The sequence below is a fragment of the Pleurotus ostreatus genome, assembly GCF_014466165.1.
Source record: "Pleurotus ostreatus strain PC9 chromosome Unknown scaffold_3, whole genome shotgun sequence".
NCBI classification, from domain to species: Eukaryota; Fungi; Basidiomycota; class Agaricomycetes; order Agaricales; family Pleurotaceae; genus Pleurotus; species Pleurotus ostreatus.
The window spans coordinates 2410011-2428207 of record NW_023503158.1 but is presented as its reverse complement, the minus strand read 5'-3'; the positions used below and the strand labels follow the sequence as shown (position 1 = coordinate 2428207).

At 51.1% G+C, this 18197-nt stretch overlaps 7 protein-coding genes across 7 annotated transcripts; 4 read left to right on the top strand and 3 right to left on the bottom strand.

Moving 5' to 3' along the window:
* Positions 1-229: 229 nt before the first annotated feature.
* Positions 230-2351, bottom strand: PC9H_005399 (uncharacterized protein; the record flags this gene model as incomplete). Its single annotated transcript, XM_036774972.1, has 13 exons — positions 230-367; positions 433-629; positions 683-705; positions 762-844; positions 894-966; positions 1027-1194; positions 1250-1463; positions 1519-1616; positions 1668-1712; positions 1764-1897; positions 1947-1997; positions 2049-2129; positions 2178-2351. 13 exons carry the CDS (start codon positions 2349-2351, stop codon positions 230-232), a joined length of 1479 nt encoding a protein of 492 aa, XP_036633474.1.
* Positions 2352-2708: 357 nt separating this feature from the next.
* On the top strand, positions 2709-4998 carry PC9H_005398 (uncharacterized protein; the record flags this gene model as incomplete). Its single annotated transcript, XM_036774971.1, has 10 exons — positions 2709-2914; positions 2967-2997; positions 3049-3067; positions 3123-3205; positions 3259-3279; positions 3332-3387; positions 3441-3703; positions 3753-4071; positions 4124-4237; positions 4293-4998. The coding sequence occupies 10 exons, from the start codon at positions 2709-2711 to the stop codon at positions 4996-4998; spliced, it is 1818 nt and encodes a 605-aa protein (XP_036633473.1).
* Positions 4999-6126: 1128 nt separating this feature from the next.
* Positions 6127-8485, top strand: PC9H_005397 (uncharacterized protein; the record flags this gene model as incomplete). Its single annotated transcript, XM_036774970.1, has 2 exons — positions 6127-6580; positions 6642-8485. The coding sequence occupies 2 exons, from the start codon at positions 6127-6129 to the stop codon at positions 8483-8485; spliced, it is 2298 nt and encodes a 765-aa protein (XP_036633472.1).
* A 61-nt stretch (positions 8486-8546) lies between these two features.
* Positions 8547-9781, bottom strand: PC9H_005396 (uncharacterized protein; the record flags this gene model as incomplete). The annotated part of the gene is made up of 11 exons (XM_036774969.1): positions 8547-8564; positions 8617-8643; positions 8699-8715; positions 8765-8903; positions 8964-9046; positions 9101-9152; positions 9204-9280; positions 9334-9382; positions 9446-9541; positions 9595-9677; positions 9727-9781. The coding sequence occupies 11 exons, from the start codon at positions 9779-9781 to the stop codon at positions 8547-8549; spliced, it is 696 nt and encodes a 231-aa protein (XP_036633471.1).
* Positions 9782-10742: 961 nt separating this feature from the next.
* On the bottom strand, positions 10743-12663 carry PC9H_005395 (uncharacterized protein; the record flags this gene model as incomplete). The annotated part of the gene is made up of 3 exons (XM_036774968.1): positions 10743-12140; positions 12217-12550; positions 12611-12663. 3 exons carry the CDS (start codon positions 12661-12663, stop codon positions 10743-10745), a joined length of 1785 nt encoding a protein of 594 aa, XP_036633470.1.
* Positions 12664-12757: 94 nt separating this feature from the next.
* Positions 12758-14886, top strand: HIS6 (Enzyme that catalyzes the fourth step in the histidine pathway; the record flags this gene model as incomplete). The annotated part of the gene is made up of 14 exons (XM_036774967.1): positions 12758-12873; positions 12947-13065; positions 13116-13186; positions 13238-13341; positions 13396-13472; positions 13522-13552; positions 13606-13673; positions 13726-13888; positions 13942-14007; positions 14151-14167; positions 14312-14360; positions 14422-14526; positions 14591-14741; positions 14803-14886. 14 exons carry the CDS (start codon positions 12758-12760, stop codon positions 14884-14886), a joined length of 1221 nt encoding a protein of 406 aa, XP_036633469.1.
* Positions 14887-15713: 827 nt separating this feature from the next.
* On the top strand, positions 15714-18051 carry PC9H_005393 (uncharacterized protein; the record flags this gene model as incomplete). Its single annotated transcript, XM_036774966.1, has 5 exons — positions 15714-15963; positions 16019-16629; positions 16689-17519; positions 17575-17708; positions 17766-18051. 5 exons carry the CDS (start codon positions 15714-15716, stop codon positions 18049-18051), a joined length of 2112 nt encoding a protein of 703 aa, XP_036633468.1.
* Between the last annotated feature and the right edge of the window lie 146 nt (positions 18052-18197).

The following is an 18197-nucleotide window of genomic DNA, read 5'->3' as shown; positions in this document are numbered from 1 at the left end:
TGAACTAGCGTCGCAACTCATCGACAACACCTGTGCCCGAGCCCATCGAATTGTCCGAATGTCAAGGCCCTCAGAAAAGCGGGGATGGTGATCAAGTGAAGGAGAACCTAGATAAGATAAGATGCTAGATGATGTTAGGCGCTTATGGGCTACTCAAGCAGGTAAGTACTCCGCAACAGGCTAGCAATTATTTTGTTTGTTCCATCATATTTCATACATTTCACCTCGTCTAGTACTCAAGTGAGTTCTCGATAATCCTGGTGAGGTGCTGTCGCCCGTCTTCACCAACGACATCCCCAATTCCAGGCGCCAGGTCCAACACTCTCCGCTGCGGCATCGTCCCTTCTACTAGCATGTCCACATCACTCTACAACCCCGAACGTGGATATGATCAGCACAACATATCATCAACGGCTTAAGAATCATACGCACCCTCTTATAACCGACACTCTTCAGCCCTCTCGGAACACCAAGTCCATCAAGGAATCTCGCAATGGACTCATAGAGATGTGCTCCGAGCTCGGAGTCCGGTATTTTTGTGATCGAAGAGTCGAGTACGGACGTGGAGTTAAAGATGGCTAGTGCTTGACGATGGCGGTCTGGCGCCGAAGGAGCGGTGAACTGGAACACTAAATTCCATGTATGAGATGAGTGAAGACAGGGACAAGAAACTTGCACAAACCAGCAGGACCGGTCAAAGCCACACTAGAGGCGGGAGTAAGTGTGTATACCAGAATAAAAATGTCAAGGAGTCTGCGAACCTTATTCCGTGAGGTATTATCGGCGAATCAACGAGATACTCTGGGTGCTTGTATTTCGGCCCTTTTTTGTTCAATCCAGAAATCTGAGTCCAAGCGTAAGGGCGGTTAGAATTAAGAAAATATGCAACTTACAGGATAGCTGATACCATGGCAGAGATGGACGCCAGCGTTACCGAACCCAATACCTGCGAAAGAAGAGGCAAGCCTGGAAAGGAAGGTGATGAACCCCGGAGACGGGAGTAGTAATATTATATGGACGACATACAGCATCTGCCTGCGGGCTTCACTATCACCCCGATCCTTAGCAATTCTTGGAAGGTATTTCACCGCTGTTTGTAACGCCCAAAGTGAGAATATATCAGCGACCGGATTGCTTCCTTGATACGCAGGCCGGAGAATTGGATTGCTGGGTCTTGGCGTACGCTCAGTGTATCTACACCTCGTGTCAGCTGCCATAAATTGTCAAGGACGCGCATGGCGTGACATACGGAATCGCAGTGTAGCTCTCCATGCTGTGGAAGAGCACATCAAGTCCTGAACTAATGTGCACCTGCGTTGGACACGTTTCGGTGTTCATTGTATCGACGATACCCAGCACGGGCTTCATAGCACGGCTGGCTATTCCAGTCTTGAAGGATCTGGACGTTATGTCCAAGATTGCGGTTCCTGTGGTTTCGGAGCCGGTACCAGCCGTCGTAGGGACTGTGATACAACATATCAGCACAGTTAGTTGCTAGCACTAGGGGATGTGACGAACTTGCGATCAAGGGGAAGAGGGTTTGGGCTATAGGAAGACCTTTGCCAATCGGGGCGTTGATGAAATCCATGAGGTCGGCGTCCTTGTAAACAGAGAACCTGGGAGTCAGAAATTAGTAGGATGTAAGTCAAGCGGGTAAAGTGACCCACAAGTTCGCGGCCTTGGCGGTATCAATAACGCTGCCTCCTCCGATACTGTTAGAGTGTAAGTCGAGGTTCAACATAACTCAGGCTGAGTTCACGCACGCTAAGAAGTGACTGAAGTCGTGTGTGCGTGCCCAAGTAATCGCGTCGCGCCAGCTGTCTTCCGTTGGCTCGGCCACTACCTTATCATACACCTCAAAAGGTAGATCCGGCTGCGATTCAAGTGCGGTAATAGCCTACACCGCTAATTGAAGAGTGCTCCTGATCCTGGACGAAGTAGCTCACCGTCTTCATGGGTCGGAGCTTTGCAATATTGGGGTCTGTGAAGACACCAACCTAGCCATGGAATGTGAGAAATCCGCGAATGCTCCAGTTGGATGGCAGTACCTTGCGTGCTTTCATGTTCTTTAGGTCCATGCCCACCTCTGCGGTGACACCGTCGCCGAATCGCAGGTTCGACGCAGCAACCTATTAACCCACATGAGATCAGCACAATGGTCCCCGCAAGCCACTCACCTCAAAGGCATACTCCTTCTCTACCGTGTTCACAGGAGTCGCGAACTGGCGTAGTGTACCAAGCGCGTGAGCTTGGTGGGCATGCGAGACCGCAGCTCGGCCACCATGGCATGGACATGCCGTATGCTGCGAAGCATTGATCAAACGAAATATGCTGCTGCGAGAGGCCGCCATGGTGGAAATATCGACAGTGCGAAACAAACTCCCAACCCTGTCACGGTGCGGATTGTGGGGAAGCCGACATAACCGTCAACGCGCGTGGAAGCCACGTGGGCGGGGAGAGCCAAATATAGCAGAAAAATTGACTAAAAGGGGATTCCACGCCTGAAGGGATCTGCCGCCAGTGTGTGAGCCAAGAGCTGATGCCAAACAAGAAGGTTGTAATCAGAAGGACTTGTGTTGTGGCTGCTTTCCCACTGGCAGCTGCCATTGCTTCCTCTCCTCCTCGTTCCTTCACCCCTCCTCCTCGTTCCCAGTCGTTCTTTATTTGACTCCGTTCTCTCACCCCCGTTTCCCAGTCCTGGCGCTATCATGAAGTTCGGCCTTCTCGCCCTCGCGCTGGCTCATGCCCACATTTCTTCTGCCCTTATCCTACCTTTCAAACAGGCCAGACGGTCAGCACCCGTCAGGCGAAGTGGGCTCACCTCGGTACACACTGTTCAGCCTCCGAAGGGCATCAAGAACATCAAAGTCTTTGCTGCGTCGGGCCAATCATCAGGTAGCAATCTGGACCTTGAGTGAGTGGCTGCATGCAATTGGTTCGCATTTTCGTTGACAAGAATCGTGCAGCACCGTACATGACCTCCTTTATATGGCCAACGTAAGTCTCCTTACGAATCTGGTCTAGTACTTCTTATCGACAACCTAAAAGGTTACAGTTGGCGGCCGTGGTGAGTGTTCTGCGACTTAGACTTTTTTGTGCGCCAAAGTCTAAACCGGATTAAGATTATCCCATACAGCTGGACACTGGCTCTTCGGACTTGTGGATAAAGGGCCCATCATCTCCACTACCTAACGCTGAAGTGACCGTAAGTCGACACATTTCTAGCATGGTTATATTTTGTTAATTGTTATGATCCAGACAATTGACTACAACCTCACGGTAAGCTTGCATCACTAGGCTATTGTCATGCGTTTGCTGAACCTTTCCGCAGTATGGCATCGGCTGGGCATATGGTCATGTAGCTTATGCTGATGTTGAGTTTGCCAAGTAAGCCAACCCATTCTGATTGCCTCTTTATTGCTCAACGTCGTTTTCCTTAGCATTGGAGTGAAGAAACAAGCCTACTTGGACGTGTCATCGGCGCAAAACCCTGCACTGTCATACGGTGCTGTTGGCATCCTTGGCCTTGGGTTCACTTCACTATCAACAGTAGATGCACTGGTCAATAGGTCTGGAGCGGACACCGGACGGAGTCTTCTCTACAATCTCTTCGAGGACAATCCTTCGGAACCTAACTTTATTGCATTTGCTCTTCAACGGAGCACACATGCAGATAACGAGGTCGAGGGAAGCTTTTCCATTGGTGCGTCCTTCCTCGTTGTGTCGCGTGCCAATTTACGACAGTTTACTAGGCGAATACGAACCTGACTACGCCCATGTCGCGGAGAACCCGGCGATCCCTACGTTCCCGCCCACCTCTCCCAAACGATGGAACATCTTGTTAGACGCTCTTCTCTTCCCTGATCGTTCCGTCATCCCCAACACCACGGTCTCAGGAGCGCCAGGCGGCAGAGCAGTTATTCTCCTTGACAGTGGAACATCTTACACTTACGCCCCCAAGGAAATCTGCGATGAAATTTACGCCAACGTTCCCGGTGCGAAATATGATCCCTCTATGGGCCAGTGGGTTGTTCCTTGTTCCGCAGAAATCAGCATCGCGCTACAAATAAAGTGAGAATTTGATCATCAAATCATACCACGGCCTAGAATAACGCTTTCTCAGCGGACAAGTCTTCCCCATTCACCCTCTTGATGTCACGCCCGCCGGCCTTGTTGATCCCTCGCAGTGTGTTGGCTCTTTCGTCCCTCAAACAGTTTCAGTCGGCTCCGGCGAGTTGTACGTGAAGATCTATTACTCATCGGTCCCATAAATTCATGCGTGCTGTCAACAGTGACTGGCTTGTTGGCGATAACATCCTCCGTTCTATCTACTCAGTCTACGACTTTGGTGACTTCGACGACTCCGGAAAGATGGGCAACCCCTACGTCAAACTGTTGTCTCTCACCGACGCTAACAAAGCCTCCGTCGAATTCCACAAAGTCCGTGGCGGCGCAGCAAGGAACGACATCTCATTCACCGCCGCCAATGTTGGTGCCTCTGATGGATCAACTACTATCACACTCTCTGCAAAACTCGCTGACACCCTCGACAAAGTCGGCAAATACTTCCCCGCTATGTTGGGTGTTGTTGCATTGAATGCCCTCGTCCTGCTCGGACTCATTGTACTCGGGATCGTTTTCCTTTGCAAGAAGAAGAAACGCCGCTCTGCCGCACCCGCTCGCACACCCCTCGGACGTTTGACACCTATGCCGATGGACGGACAACAACTCAGCGATAGAGGCTCATCACGACATATGTACGAGCCCGTGTCGATGGCACTGACCGAAGACACTATGATGGTTACATCCCCTGGTTTCAAAGTATTTGACGGGGATGTCATACGACCGGCAGATCGTCCCATGTCCATGATGCCTTCCAACTCTCAATCTAGTACCCAACCATTCCCCGTCTCATCGTCAGGAGCCGACGCTGTTGACGATAACATCTTCCTCCCACCATCTCCCGCGTTCAAAAGCCGACCGCGATCAGTAGCGTAACCTCCCCCACTCTTCTTCCCCCACTGACGGTGGCTGTTTGACGCAATCACGCCAACTGCCACTGGCCGTGCTTATCTGCTGACGTTGCTTCTGCCTTTGATGCTACACGATGTTGGACGTTTTTGACGTATTCTGACATGAACTCAGGGTACCTTCCCCTTCTCTTCATATCACATCTTGCTGTCGTTGCTTGGGACTCTACGTATGGGCTTATTCTATAATGATGTCCAATCTATTATTACCAACCCCTTTGCCTTTCGCACTACCACTTGCTATCAAATTTCCGATATGAAGGTATTATGTATCTAGTGCGCTGCGGGCATGGGGTTGCCGTGTTGCTAATCTATGTGTTGATCACTGCGGATAAGAATGGGCTTCTCTGCCGATTAGTGGTGGTGCACTTTCTACTACTGTTGATTGTTTTTAATCTTCCGTATGGCAGTTTGCCAAGTATCTCAACTGCTTGATGTGCTAATGCTCGCCGATAGCCTTGCTTTTACCAAGCACATTCGATGACCGGGTCGCCGCAGCCTGCACAGAGTTCTCCCAGCCGTGGTGGATGCACTGGAGCGTCTGAAGGTGGAGGCGAAGGGACAAAATGGCATCTATCACTTGTGGACCTGACGGAGAAACTCTATTTAATTCAATCCAAAGGTTGTTCGGGTCGACGACAAAGCCACTAGAAGCATGCAATCATCTCTGCCTTTAAATCCCCTACCCTTGAGGACCAAGAACTTGGAATCGCTGACGCCGTCGCGGAATACCATCGTTGGCAATATGGGAACCTCGCATCGACGGGTTGGCGACTTAGGGGACTACGCAGACCTAGCACGTAGCTTTGCGTCGATGGGTCGTACTGTCAGGGACCTTCGCGTCCGGACGTTATATTCTCCTCGTGTGCTCCTCATGTCCCGAGGGGAATTGAGGCCCCTCATAAGGCTCCCTCATGCATTTCGCTCATCATTGTAGGAAGACCACCGTGCTCACCCAGTACTCCAATAGCAGGTGAGTAAAAGACTGGGGGTGGTGCCACCAACACAGACTAATACTAATGAACCCTAGCACGAGAGTATGCACTGGATACTGGATGCCATACGATCCTTTATATCGTACCTTCTCACTACAATCATGAGCAAGTTCACCGGCCAGTCTATCGATATTCCACCACTCTGCGAACGCTGTCGAATTCTCCAGCTCGATGACCGAGCGCAAGGGGGCAAAATTACAGCAGAATCCTATGTTACATTCGGAGAGCCTGGTTGGGGATCTCGGAACAAACTACTCTTTGACTATAACTTCGAAGACGAGTATCCTTTACTCCCTGGTTTATCGGACTCCGCCAACCGAGGATGCGCGTTTTGCGGTCTATTAAAGGAGGGAATACTCGAAGTAGAGCGCCTCAAGAATCCCTCTGATCCCAAGATCGTATTCTACAAGGCGTGCTACCATTTGGTAGAGCCTCGCATGGCATCGAGGGAGTCAAAGCTTTTGGACAGTTTGTCTATTATCTTTAAACTTCATTCATCTGAAGGTAAAGAGGAGTCGCATGCACTCCGTTTCGACATTCAGGCCGAAGGTGGTGGTAAGTCTTCATGCATACGGCCATAAAACTGCGACTGATATTCCGACTTACCTTGGTCTAGACCCATGCACAAGGTGGCTAAACATTCAACGGAGGCCCCTCGCATCCGATCCTCTATCCGAGTCTGGGATCCAACGAATGAAGGAATTAATCAAGCAGTCATTAGACCATTTTCCCTACACGTACACGTACCTTCCTACGCGACTTATCGACGTAGGTAGCCAACACGAAGTCCCTCGCCTCATTGTTTCCAGCAAGCATCCTCCACTCCTCGATTCCAATGCCCATCCAGAAAGCAAGCGATACATCGCATTGAGCTATTGCTGGGGTCCTCTGGAGGAAGCGAAGCTTCAGCTGAAGACCGAGAGGAATTCATTAGACGAGAGGATGCAGGGAATTGAATTGGCCACGCTTCCGCAAACACTGCTGGACGCGGTCCTTGTATGCCGAGCACTCGGGGTACGATATGTTTGGATCGACTCCCTCTGTATCATACAAGGCGACGTCCAAGACTGGGAACGGGAATCGGGGAAGATGGCAAGCGTATACAGAAACGCTTTCTTGACCATTTGTGCTGTGCAGGGACAATCTTGCCTCAGTGGCTTTCTAAACCGCAAGTTACCCCGTCAAGTTCTCATCCCCTTCAAGTCTACTCTCAATCCTTCCATCACCGGGAAATTCACTGTCTTTTCGGCGCCGACATCCTATATTCAAAGATTCGACACTGACTCGGGATGGAGTACGTCGGATTGGATTTCAAGCTTAGCAGAATCTGCCGGTATAACATCACACCCTAAGGCTGATCCCGAAGAAAAGCAGTATGAATTTACCAAGCCAGCAGTGCAAAGCCCGTTCGATAATGACCTCAGCGATTCGGCATGGATGGAGCGCGCGTGGACATTTCAGGAAGCTGTTTTGAGTCCCAGGATGATCATCTTTGGGGCATGGATGGTGCATCTGTCCCATGGCCGTCATGTCGACTCTGAAGACGGGACCTCCGATACCCACGCCGAGTGGGGCAAGTCGTGGGCAACTATACAACTTCGCGGCCAACCGGCTCAGTATGCGAAGGAGTCATGGGTTCCTAGCCATGGCGACTGGTATCTGTCGGTATCAAGATATTCCTCTCGACTCCTTTCCTATCCGACCGACAAGCTACCAGCTATATCGGCGTTAGCATCAACGATGTCAGAAAGCTTGGGCGGAGAGTTTCTGGCTGGTTTGTGGACGAGAGACCTTCATCGTGGCTTACTGTGGGCACATTTCGGCGTAACGACACCAGAGAAATACCTCGCCGAAGTCTCGCAGTACATCGCCCCATCATGGAGCTGGGCCTGTCAGCCAAATATGGTTGGCTGGGTTTGGGGCGTCGACACGCTCAACTACAACCAGGAATTCGAGTATCTTGGCAACGATTTTGTCGTTAATCCCGAGGGCCCCTTCGGACGAGTGAATCCGGGGAAATTGATCCTCTCTGCGCAGATTCGCAAAATGCCATCAGTCGAGATCCATCGAGCCTCTGAATTTCTGGGGTTTATCTTCCCGTACGTACTCACCTCGAATGGAGAGTACATAGCGCATCTCTTATTTGACTGGAGGCACTCCTCTTCCTCGGCACCCAAGGATCCGGAAACGGGGGAAGAGAGGGAGGATGGGCCCATTGATCGTCTTTCGATGGTGTTCATATCGAGTAGGTCATTAAACACTGCTGAATGGAGAAGTAGGAAGTTGAGCAATCCGCAAATCATGCTGGGTCTCCTTCTGCTGCCTACCACCCCAATCGGGAAGGAGACTGGGACGGACGTGGAGTATAGGAGGGTTGGGATTTGGTATTCGGAAACAAAGGAACTAGGAGGAAGACAGTTCTGGGACGATGTTGGGTTTAGTAGAGTTGTAATCGTGTAGATTCCGTTGGCAGTCTCTGCCTCTTCTAATCCTACATCTAACCGCTCTATGTTTGATAGGCTCATCCATGCCATACCGACTAATAGGCATCCGTTAGTCGTATATATGGGCAGATATCCGACAAAACTCACAGGCCCTGGAGCAACATAGGTAGTGGGCTAGTAGAAAGATCAGCAAAGGGACCAGTATTACAGAGTGCAGAGCTTCACTTACCACAGGCCAATAAATGTCTAGAGTCCAAGTGAGTGTGAGCGACTAGTATTTGTAGTAAGGACGTACTGAGCAAAATGCCTGGTTCATTGCCTGTATAAACTCCAGGTATAGGTACCTTCGGACCAGGATTACCATTACCACCGTTGGTGACGTTGATTTGAGCGCAAGAGATGTAGAATTGAGCACCGCCAAACTGCGAAGCACCCTAAATAATCAAGCAAAGAGCATCAGATCGCTGAATTCAAGTGTGTTTGCGAGGACTTACGTGAAGAGCAATGTGTTCGACGCGGACGAGATATTGACCACTGGGGAGGGAGCTCGGAAGGTTGAATGTGAATTGCGTGAGGCCTTGATTAATTTGTTCGGCGCAGACCATATTAGATTGAGATCGAAGCTGCTTACCATCTGCTGGATAGGTGATACTGCTACCACCATCGGTCACAGGGTTGAGTTCCTGTGCTAGCTCTTAGTATACCAGGGTATACAAGGTGTTTAGGAGACGAACGTAGACTTTGAACCAAACAGAGCCGGCACCATCCCAGTTCGATGCTTCAACACTGTTGGGTGCCTTGGCCATGTATACTATGTGAGATCAACATTCAACAACACAGTACCGAATGAACATTGCGACGCACCGTACAAAGGACCAGGATGCCCGATAGAGGCATCGAGAGCAAATCCAATCTGGTAGGATTATCGAACGTCAAAATCTGAGAACATATCGCATGATGAATATACGCAGCTTACTGTTGAGCCAGCCGAGACTGTGGCCGTCGAGGTGGAGGGCCCCGAGGCGAGGGCCCCAGCATTGCAGCGGAAGTCAAGGGACGAGACATCCGTCACCTAGTTAAATCATGTTAGCCGTGAAGGTACACGCTAGTAGAAAAAGAACACACAGGCGAGTTGATATTGGTATTCTGCCGCACATACTGATATGGGGACGTTGTTGTCGACCCAGTGATCAGTGAGGTAAATCGATCTGCAGAGATACATTAATGTCTAATCGTCATGGTATGCGCTCCACCCACAATGTGCAGAGACACCTGTAGCTAGAGCGGCCAAGAGCAGAGCGGAGAGTTTCATAATGACTTAGGGACATAGGATGATGCCAGACCTTCTTATACCCGTACGAAAGCCTTTTTCTCGGAATTTTAGAACGACGGACCGTTCGGTAGAGCTGCTCGGGATATTGAGGCTTCCCCGTGGCTCAGAAAAATATGATATAGGCCCTTGGATGTAGATACTGATCATCGGACGCTGTTAGCGCAGAGATATCTCCCAAGAAATGACGTTTGGGTGCATATTTAAGGACGAGGTATGGCTGGCTACGATGGGCTAAGGCGGGGGTTCCCCGGCACCTTCATTCTGAATGTAATATTGTTCGGAAAAACAGAAGGCCCAAAGAACGCCTGTCGGTAAGGTCGGCGATGGCGTCGTAGGAGCTGCCGCGAATAATGCGAGTGTGTGGAGTTGCTTGGGCAAATCACGATAAACTTTGATCACTCGGAATTCTCCTTTGAAGGGCTGTAGGCGCAGGAGAGGTCATAAGACGAGTGAATGTGCATTGCGCATTGTAATGCGTAGATATGTGACATCTCCACGGGCTGAGAAGGCATCTGGCTGTGAAGTTGCGGTCAGCTAGCGGGGAAACAAGTTGGGATGAGAATTCTGACGACAGGCCAAGTCGGGTAAACATAATCTCTCTTATCGACGGAGAAAAGGGTATCAAGAGATCGAGACATTTGACTAGCTGTATCAGTGTTCACGCACCGTGCCAGTGTTATGAGAACGGAAGATGTGTCCGAACGGTTTGTCCCTTCCAGAGCTCCTGTTGCCCGCTCTGATTGACTTCATTCAGGAGTCGATTGAAGAATGCACGTTACCCAGAGTGGAGAATCTTAGATGGCAGTACAAGGAATACGACGAATGTGAGAACAGGAGAGGTACGTTGAGGCGTGAGACTCGTGTGTTGGTAAGAACGAAGCAATAGGTGGGCTTCTCTGCCGATTAATGAGTGGTGGAGCACTATGACTATTGTGTGATTTTATCCTTGGTTTGGCAGCTTGCCAAGTACCTCAGCCGCCTGGAGAGCCAAAGCTCGCCATCGTTGTGCCTCCTCCATATTCCAGGACTCTTTTTGCTCTTCTCCGGGTTTGCCTACGTTGATCGCCTTGCTTTTACCAAGCACAAAGTCAACCGACGACACGATAACCTCGGCAAGCTTGGTCTGGTAGAATGACCCGCGCTTGACTTGTTTGCGACTTGGCACATCGTTGCCATTGAACCCGAAGAGTTTGTCTCCGCCGAAATGATCCACAATTCGCAGAGCCTGGCGTACGTGTGCGCGATTCCTCGTAGAGTGCGCCGTTCGCACAATAGTCGAGAGCGTTTCGGCATCGGGTATTAAGTTCCTTCCGGCGCTCCTCTTCTCGACTTTGGGAAAGAGATCAGGACTTCCGTGCGCCAGGACGGCCTTGTCGGAGAAGTCGGCGACATGGTACCCAGTCATCAGCTGGAAGGCACTCATGGAGGATTCCCAGTCCGAGCTGTGCCAACAAGCGGAGAGGACGAGGTTGAATGTCGAAGCTGCTGGCCGGACTTTGATGCCTTCGCCACGCGGTGCGGTGTATTCTCGCTTGAGCATCCACTCCAGAAGCTTCAGCGCATCATAGGCATATGGGCTCGCAGACCCAGCGCTAGCGAGCGATATGTACGCCCTCATCACCTCCTCGACATGCAGACGATCTATCACGCTGACACCCCCATGGCGTTCCGGACGTTCTTGCACTTGGCGGAAGAAATGGAGCGCAAGCTGGTGATCCCCCGAAACATTGCATAGGTGCAACGCCGCTGCAAGTGCAGGGGGCGTCAGCTGGATCATGCCTATGGGATTTGGAGGGTCGCCGGGTTTAGTGAGCCCGAAGTACTCGCGGATGAGCTTAAGTGCGAATGATTTATCTGTAGCTGGTCCATGGGTGAGAGACGAGATGGCTGCGGTGACAAGGTGGGGGTCGACTTCAAAGCCGGTGGAGGAGCGTTGTGACGCCTTGAGCATCTGCGACCACAGTAGCTTGGCGTCGAAGGTCGCCGTCCCTTGCACTGTCATCTTCTTTCCAGCCAAGGCAGTAAACATCGCTGTGTAGATATACTGGTCGGGCGCCATTGGTCCCTCGCCGTCCAGTGCATAGTAGACGTCGAAGATGGTTTGGTAGTGTCCCGTTTCTCCGAGAAGCTTGATATAGTAGCTGAGGGGGATGGTGGAGAGTTGAGGGGATTGGGGGTCATGCTTTTTCACCGACGAGATATGGCGCTGGAAGTAGTCGTATAAGGCATGCGCGTTCGCGAGTTGTTTTGGGTGACTTGACCAGTTCTCGATACGCGAAAGCCCCGAGAACATGGTTTGGTACGTCCTAGTATTCGGACTATGTCCGCGCCGTTTCATCTACAAATCAATGGTGTTCAGTTAAGTCATACGGCAAGTTATCATAAGAGGTCGTCGCAATAACCGGCGTACGTACGTCTGTGAACAATTTATACGCCAAGGTGTATTTTTTGGCCTTCATGCACTCCCAGATCAAAGTGTTCCAAACGGGTACATTTTGCGCACCGAGGGGAACATTTTTCAGAACGGTCACCGCATCGTCGATTTTGCCTGCGTCGCACAACTTCTTCAGACGCGCCGAAAGGACATGCGGTTCCAAAAGTTTCGGCACGCGACCTTCGTCAATCGCGGACCCATCTTTTTCGGTAGACCCCTTCCCCTTCTGTACCCCAATACGCGTGGCATACGCGTCCGCGAGGGCTTGCCGTCGAATGTACCGTGGAATTTGTCGAGAAGTGCCCGAGTCGGCGCTGGGGGATCTCTGTCTCAGCTTCACGACGGCAGTGGAGGCGTATCGCGGTGTTATCGACTGGTAGCCCACAAGTAACAATTCCTTTGGACAGAGGTTCGTGATCCGTAACATGGTAAATCTCTCGGTGACGGAAGACAGAGGGTGAAAACTCTTAAGCGCCGCTCGTCCTGGATGGCCAGCAACATCTTATCTTATCTCGTCTTCTATGGCCACTCGGTTTCGGCCTTGTATCGACCTTCACGATGGAAAGGTCAAGCAGATAGTAGGGGGCACTCTCACGGATCATGAATCTGAAGGACTGAAGACGAACTTCGTCTCGACGTACGTTCTAAGCCCCTAAGCACCGCAAGAAACTCACCGACATTCATTCATACCGTCCCTCGTGCCAATCTAGCAAGTCCCCCGGCGAGTTCGCGCGACTATATCACGACAATGGATTAGAAGGTGGTCATGTCATAATGCTTGGTAAGGGGAACGAAGAGGCTGCTATGGATGCTCTCAAAGCTTGGCCTGGTATGCTGCAAGGCGGTTCTCGTCCCATGCAATGCACTGATGAGTGACAGGGGGTTTGCAGGTCGGGGGAGGCATAAACGAGGCAAACGCGTCGAAATGGATCGAAGCTGGTGCAAGCAAGGTACAGTCCAACAACACTAGTACTCGGCTTCTGCCCACTCGTCCGGCGTAGGTTATCATCACATCGTACCTATTCCCGAATGGCAAATTCTCTCTGGATCATCTCAAAGCCATATCGACATTGGTCGGCAAAGAACGACTAGTGGTAGACGTGAGGTTCGTGGTGATCGCTGTATTATATATACTGAGCTAACTAGGTTGTAATACTAGTTGTCGGCGGCGGGATGACAAGTGGATAGTAGCCATGAATAAATGGCAGGACCCAACAGACATGGAAGTCAACGAGGGTACGTGTTCAGGAAATATCATGGCTATCTGACTTATTTAGGCCTCTAGAGTCTCTATCGCTGCTCAGCGAGTATTGCAGGTATGTCCGCCGTGTGTTCCTGAATAGAGACGAAGAATTCATTAGCCCCATAGCGAGTTCTTAATACATGCTGCAGATGTTGAGGGTTTGTGCCAGGGCATAGACGAAGAACTAGTACAAAGTGGGTCGGGTTCTGGCAATGACGGCGCGAGGAATATTGATCTCGTCAACAGAGCTGGGTCAGTGGGTTCGGATACCTACAACATATGCAGGGGGCGCGAAAGGCGAGTTTTGCGGCTTCACAGTAACGCAGACACTCAACAACGCTTCAGACATCAGCGATATGGATCTTGTAGATAAACTCTCCGAGGGACGTGTGGATTTGACCTTCGGCAGGTGAGTCTTATGTGGTGGAACTGTGACACGAATGTTGAACACGAGGTCGTCAGTGCGCTCGACATCTTTGGGGGCACATTGGTCAAATTTGAGGAGCTGGTACGAAGGAACTTCCGAGCGTAGTTTGGTGGTATGGATATGAAGTAGGACCTTAATCTAGGGTTAAGGTTGTCGGACTGAGTGGCGTGTGAATCAACTTTACAGTTGCAAATTAAGGTTTGCGTTGTGACCAGTGGATAGAATACTCTCGACCTCGCTGAAGACAACGCGCTCCTCAAGGTGAGTATGCTAGTTCGTTGCACGACGACGTTTCCAACTTCGAGAGGGGATTTCACTGCTCCTTCGATCCCCGCATCGATCCATCTCCCCTTGTTCTACTCTGTCCCGAAGGTCACCATACTCAACATGATATTTACTATCTAGATATCGACAAAATGCCCGGAAAAGTCAAGGCCTACGAACTCCAGTCAAAGTGCGATTTCTCTCAATTGATCTCCTGCTGGAACTTGTGGCTGACGTGGTGGCTGGATCAGGTCCAAGAACGACTTGACCAAACAACTTACGGAGTTGAAGAATGAGCTCTTGACGCTGCGGGTGCAGAAGATTGCTGGCGGGTCAGCATCGAAGTTGACGAAGATGTGCGTCCCATTCCAATCAAAATCGCTGCCACATTGAACTGATCTGTGATGTCGCTACTTAAAGCAACACCGTCCGCAAGTCCATCGCTCGGGTTCTGACTGTCATCAACCACAAGTCACGGCAGAACCTGCGAGAGTACTACAAGGACAAGAAGTTCTTGCCTCTCGACCTCCGCCCAAAGAAGACCCGTGCTATCAGACGGAGATTGACCAAGGTGCGTTACCCCGTTATCCGTGTTTGTGGCCTCAAATTTAGCACAATGTTTCTCTCATTAGCACGAGGAGTCGCTCAAGACCTTGAAGCAAAAGAAGAAGGACCAAAACTTCCCCATCCGTAAATATGCTGTCAAGGCTGCATAAATATTCGGGATGTATTATCGAGAGCGCTTCTCACATTATTTGTCTGTCATACATGCCACTTCTGTATGCCCCTCCCACATCCAATAACCCGCTATGACCATGCCATGCACTAAGCAATCGTCCATTTTTTGCGAGACAATGTTTCATATGCAAGAATGAAGAAATGGAGATGAGCTGAGCGAAAAAAATTGAATTATTTCCATATCAGGCTTCTAACGCCGAAGGGCGGCGTCGATCCTCTCTTTCCCCCTCCACCGTCGACATTCGTCCTGGAACGCCTTGGAATTGCGAAAGCCTGGCCAACGAGGGTGCGACTTGCAGCGTGTCCTTTCCCTGCACGCCCTAGAACCGCAGCTCAGTCATACCGTGGCAGTGCCGAGTTCTTATAGCGCTTTGCACATCCTGTGCTCTCCCCGAGTTTGAGAGTGGTTTCTGAAGTCGTTCCTAGTCTAAGCAAGAATCTCGGTGCTCGTTATCGACGTTATAAAGTACTTCCGTCCCAGACGAATAGCCTACCCTTTTGCCACCTCTTTGCGCAAACGAACGGGCGTTTCTTGGTTTCGGCTACATCACAAAGCGACGAGAAAGCGATCATCACATCTAGCGACCGGCGGCACGCCCTAATTTCGGATCTGAATCATGGTGAGTCTTTGTCAACTGATACTGCGCCAAAAAGCTTGGGAGTCTGTCGGGTGGTGGACCGGGAGGTGATATGATGAGGAAGCCACGTGTGGGCATATCTCCATGTTTGGAAGAAATCAGACATGAGGTCAGAGGCGGCATAGCTAGCCTGCTTCTGAGACACGGGTCGTCTTCGCTCCATCACCATGCCCCCCGGTTCCCGCCTCAGGCGACAGAGCACTGACGAGTCGCTCTCGAAGCCACGCGTGCTGACTCGTTCTCCTCCCCCTTCTCCTCAGGCCGACAAACCACGTCCCAGGGAGCCCTACCCAGTCCCCAGCAACAACCCGGCCAGTCAGTACACTCTGTTAGAGAAGCTGGGAACGGGGAGCTTCGGTACAGTGTACAAGGCCATACACAATGAGACGAAGCAGATAGTAGCAATCAAGCAAATAGGTGAGCATTGTCCGATTCTCACACCTAACAGCTTAGGCAAACCCTTTTTGCGCAGATCTGGAAGATTCAGATGATGATATTTCTGAAATCCAGCAAGAGATTGCCAGCCTTGCTCAGTGCGACTCTGAGTACGTCACGCGCTACTATGGATCCTTCGTAGTAGCGTACAAACTTTGGATCGTGATGGAATACCTTGCCGGCGGTTCTTGTCTCGATCTACTCAAGGCAGGGATATTTTCAGAAGCCCACATCGCTGTGATATGTCGGGAGTTGCTACTAGGATTAGATTACCTTCACACTGAAGGAACGATACATCGCGACATCAAGGCCGCGAACGTTTTGCTCTCGTCGTCGGGCAAAGTCAAACTCGCAGATTTTGGCGTCGCCGCGCAACTCACGAACACCCTTCGCCACACCTTCGTTGGCACTCCCTTCTGGATGGCCCCAGAAGTCATCCGACAGGCGGGCTATGACTCGAAAGCAGATCTCTGGAGTCTCGGAATCACCGCCATCGAGATGGCAAAAGGCGAACCCCCGCTTGCAGAGTATCATCCAATGAGGGTGCTGTTCCTGATTCCTAAAGCAAAACCCCCGGTGCTTGAAGGCGCGTTCACCGCGACATTCAAAGACTTTGTGGCTCAGTGTCTCACCAAAGACCCTAAACTAGTAAGCCGAATTTGGTCAAATAGTTAGACATGACGCTGACACATTCTCCTTCCCTCTAGCGACCTACGGCCAATGAATTACTCCAGCACAAGTTCATTCGGGGTGCACGTAAGACGTCGTACCTTACTGAGCTCATCGAAAGGTACCAGGATTTCCGCACGCGATCGCCCCCGAAAGGCAACCAGATGTATCAGGCTTCAGTGCGGAATAGCGTCGCCTGGGACGCGAACAACACCATGCGTAGCGAATGGAACTTCACAACGGTCAAGTCTGTTTCAGCGATGGGCACCTTCCGTAGCATGGCGAAAGATTTGACTATGCCACCGGGTATGATCCCGGACGAGGAAGACGAAGACGCGTATGCAGCCGAGGACGATCGTAACACGATAGATACTGGAGGCGCGACCAAAGGCAGTGACCCATTGGTAAACGGCGGACTTGGTATGAACCATGACGCTGCACATTCGACCGTCATCATCAAGCCACCGCCTGCGCCCATAGAGAAGGATCTACCCGCCCTTCTCGCCGAAGCGTCGACCAACCCATCGGACGACGTGCCACAAGGCGCACCGCCAGCGTACACTGGTTCAATAAGATCGACAAACAGGCGAGCTTCTTATGCGGCGCGCACCAACGTTGATGGACCAGGAGCGTTGGTAGGAGAAGCTGATTTAGGGACTGGTGTGGATACGATTCGGCCTGTGAAGAAGGTGGACGCCGCTGGCTCTCTGAGACTATCCGCGGATTACGTTGGGCAGGTCAGGAGAGAGGCTAGCAACGGTTCTGCTCCGCCATCGCCCGTTGCGTCTTCACACAAACGGCGGGCCAGTGAGATGGGGAAAGCTGGTAGATCAATAGTGGACGAAATCGTAATCCCAATAATCAACAATGTGGGTTTGCCGTTCTTGCTCTTTTGTGCTTTGGGTTTGACCTTGACGTGACTAGGCCACTAGAGATGACATGGACGCCCGGGAGATTGAGTCGCTCAGTATGCTGTCACGGGGGTTCGCCGAGCTCAGAGACGCGAACCCAGAACTGGCCTACAGCGTCGTACTCGACATCCTGTCGGGGATCAATGAGTGAGCATTGCATTTTCTGTTATGGCTCAAGTACTGCAGCTAATTCCCTCGCAGGAGCAATTCTGTCAAGCAACATATTCAGACTTCTCGCGGCTTGTTCCCCCACAAGCGTATCATACGCAAGAGTGAGATGACGTCGAAGGGTCTCGTTGTGACCGAAGTTCAGGAAGAAGTCTCGGGTCTACCTTCGACTTCAGGACCTCCATCCCCGGACGCCGTAGCGTCATCGGCTGCATCGACGAAGAGTGACGGTTCCTCTGGCGCTCGTAAATCACCGATAGCCGAATTATTATATATGCGATGGTTAGAAGGTCTCAAGCTTAAGTGGCCCAGTCTCATGTAACTTATCGTCGATACCCCTTCTTGCCCTCCTCTCTTCGACTTCATCTTCCGTCCGGTCACCATATTGGGCGCGAAGTTGCATTTGGCATTGTCACCGACCTCGCGCACGCGTCTTCATTCCACAATTGCCCTACCGTTGCATATTTA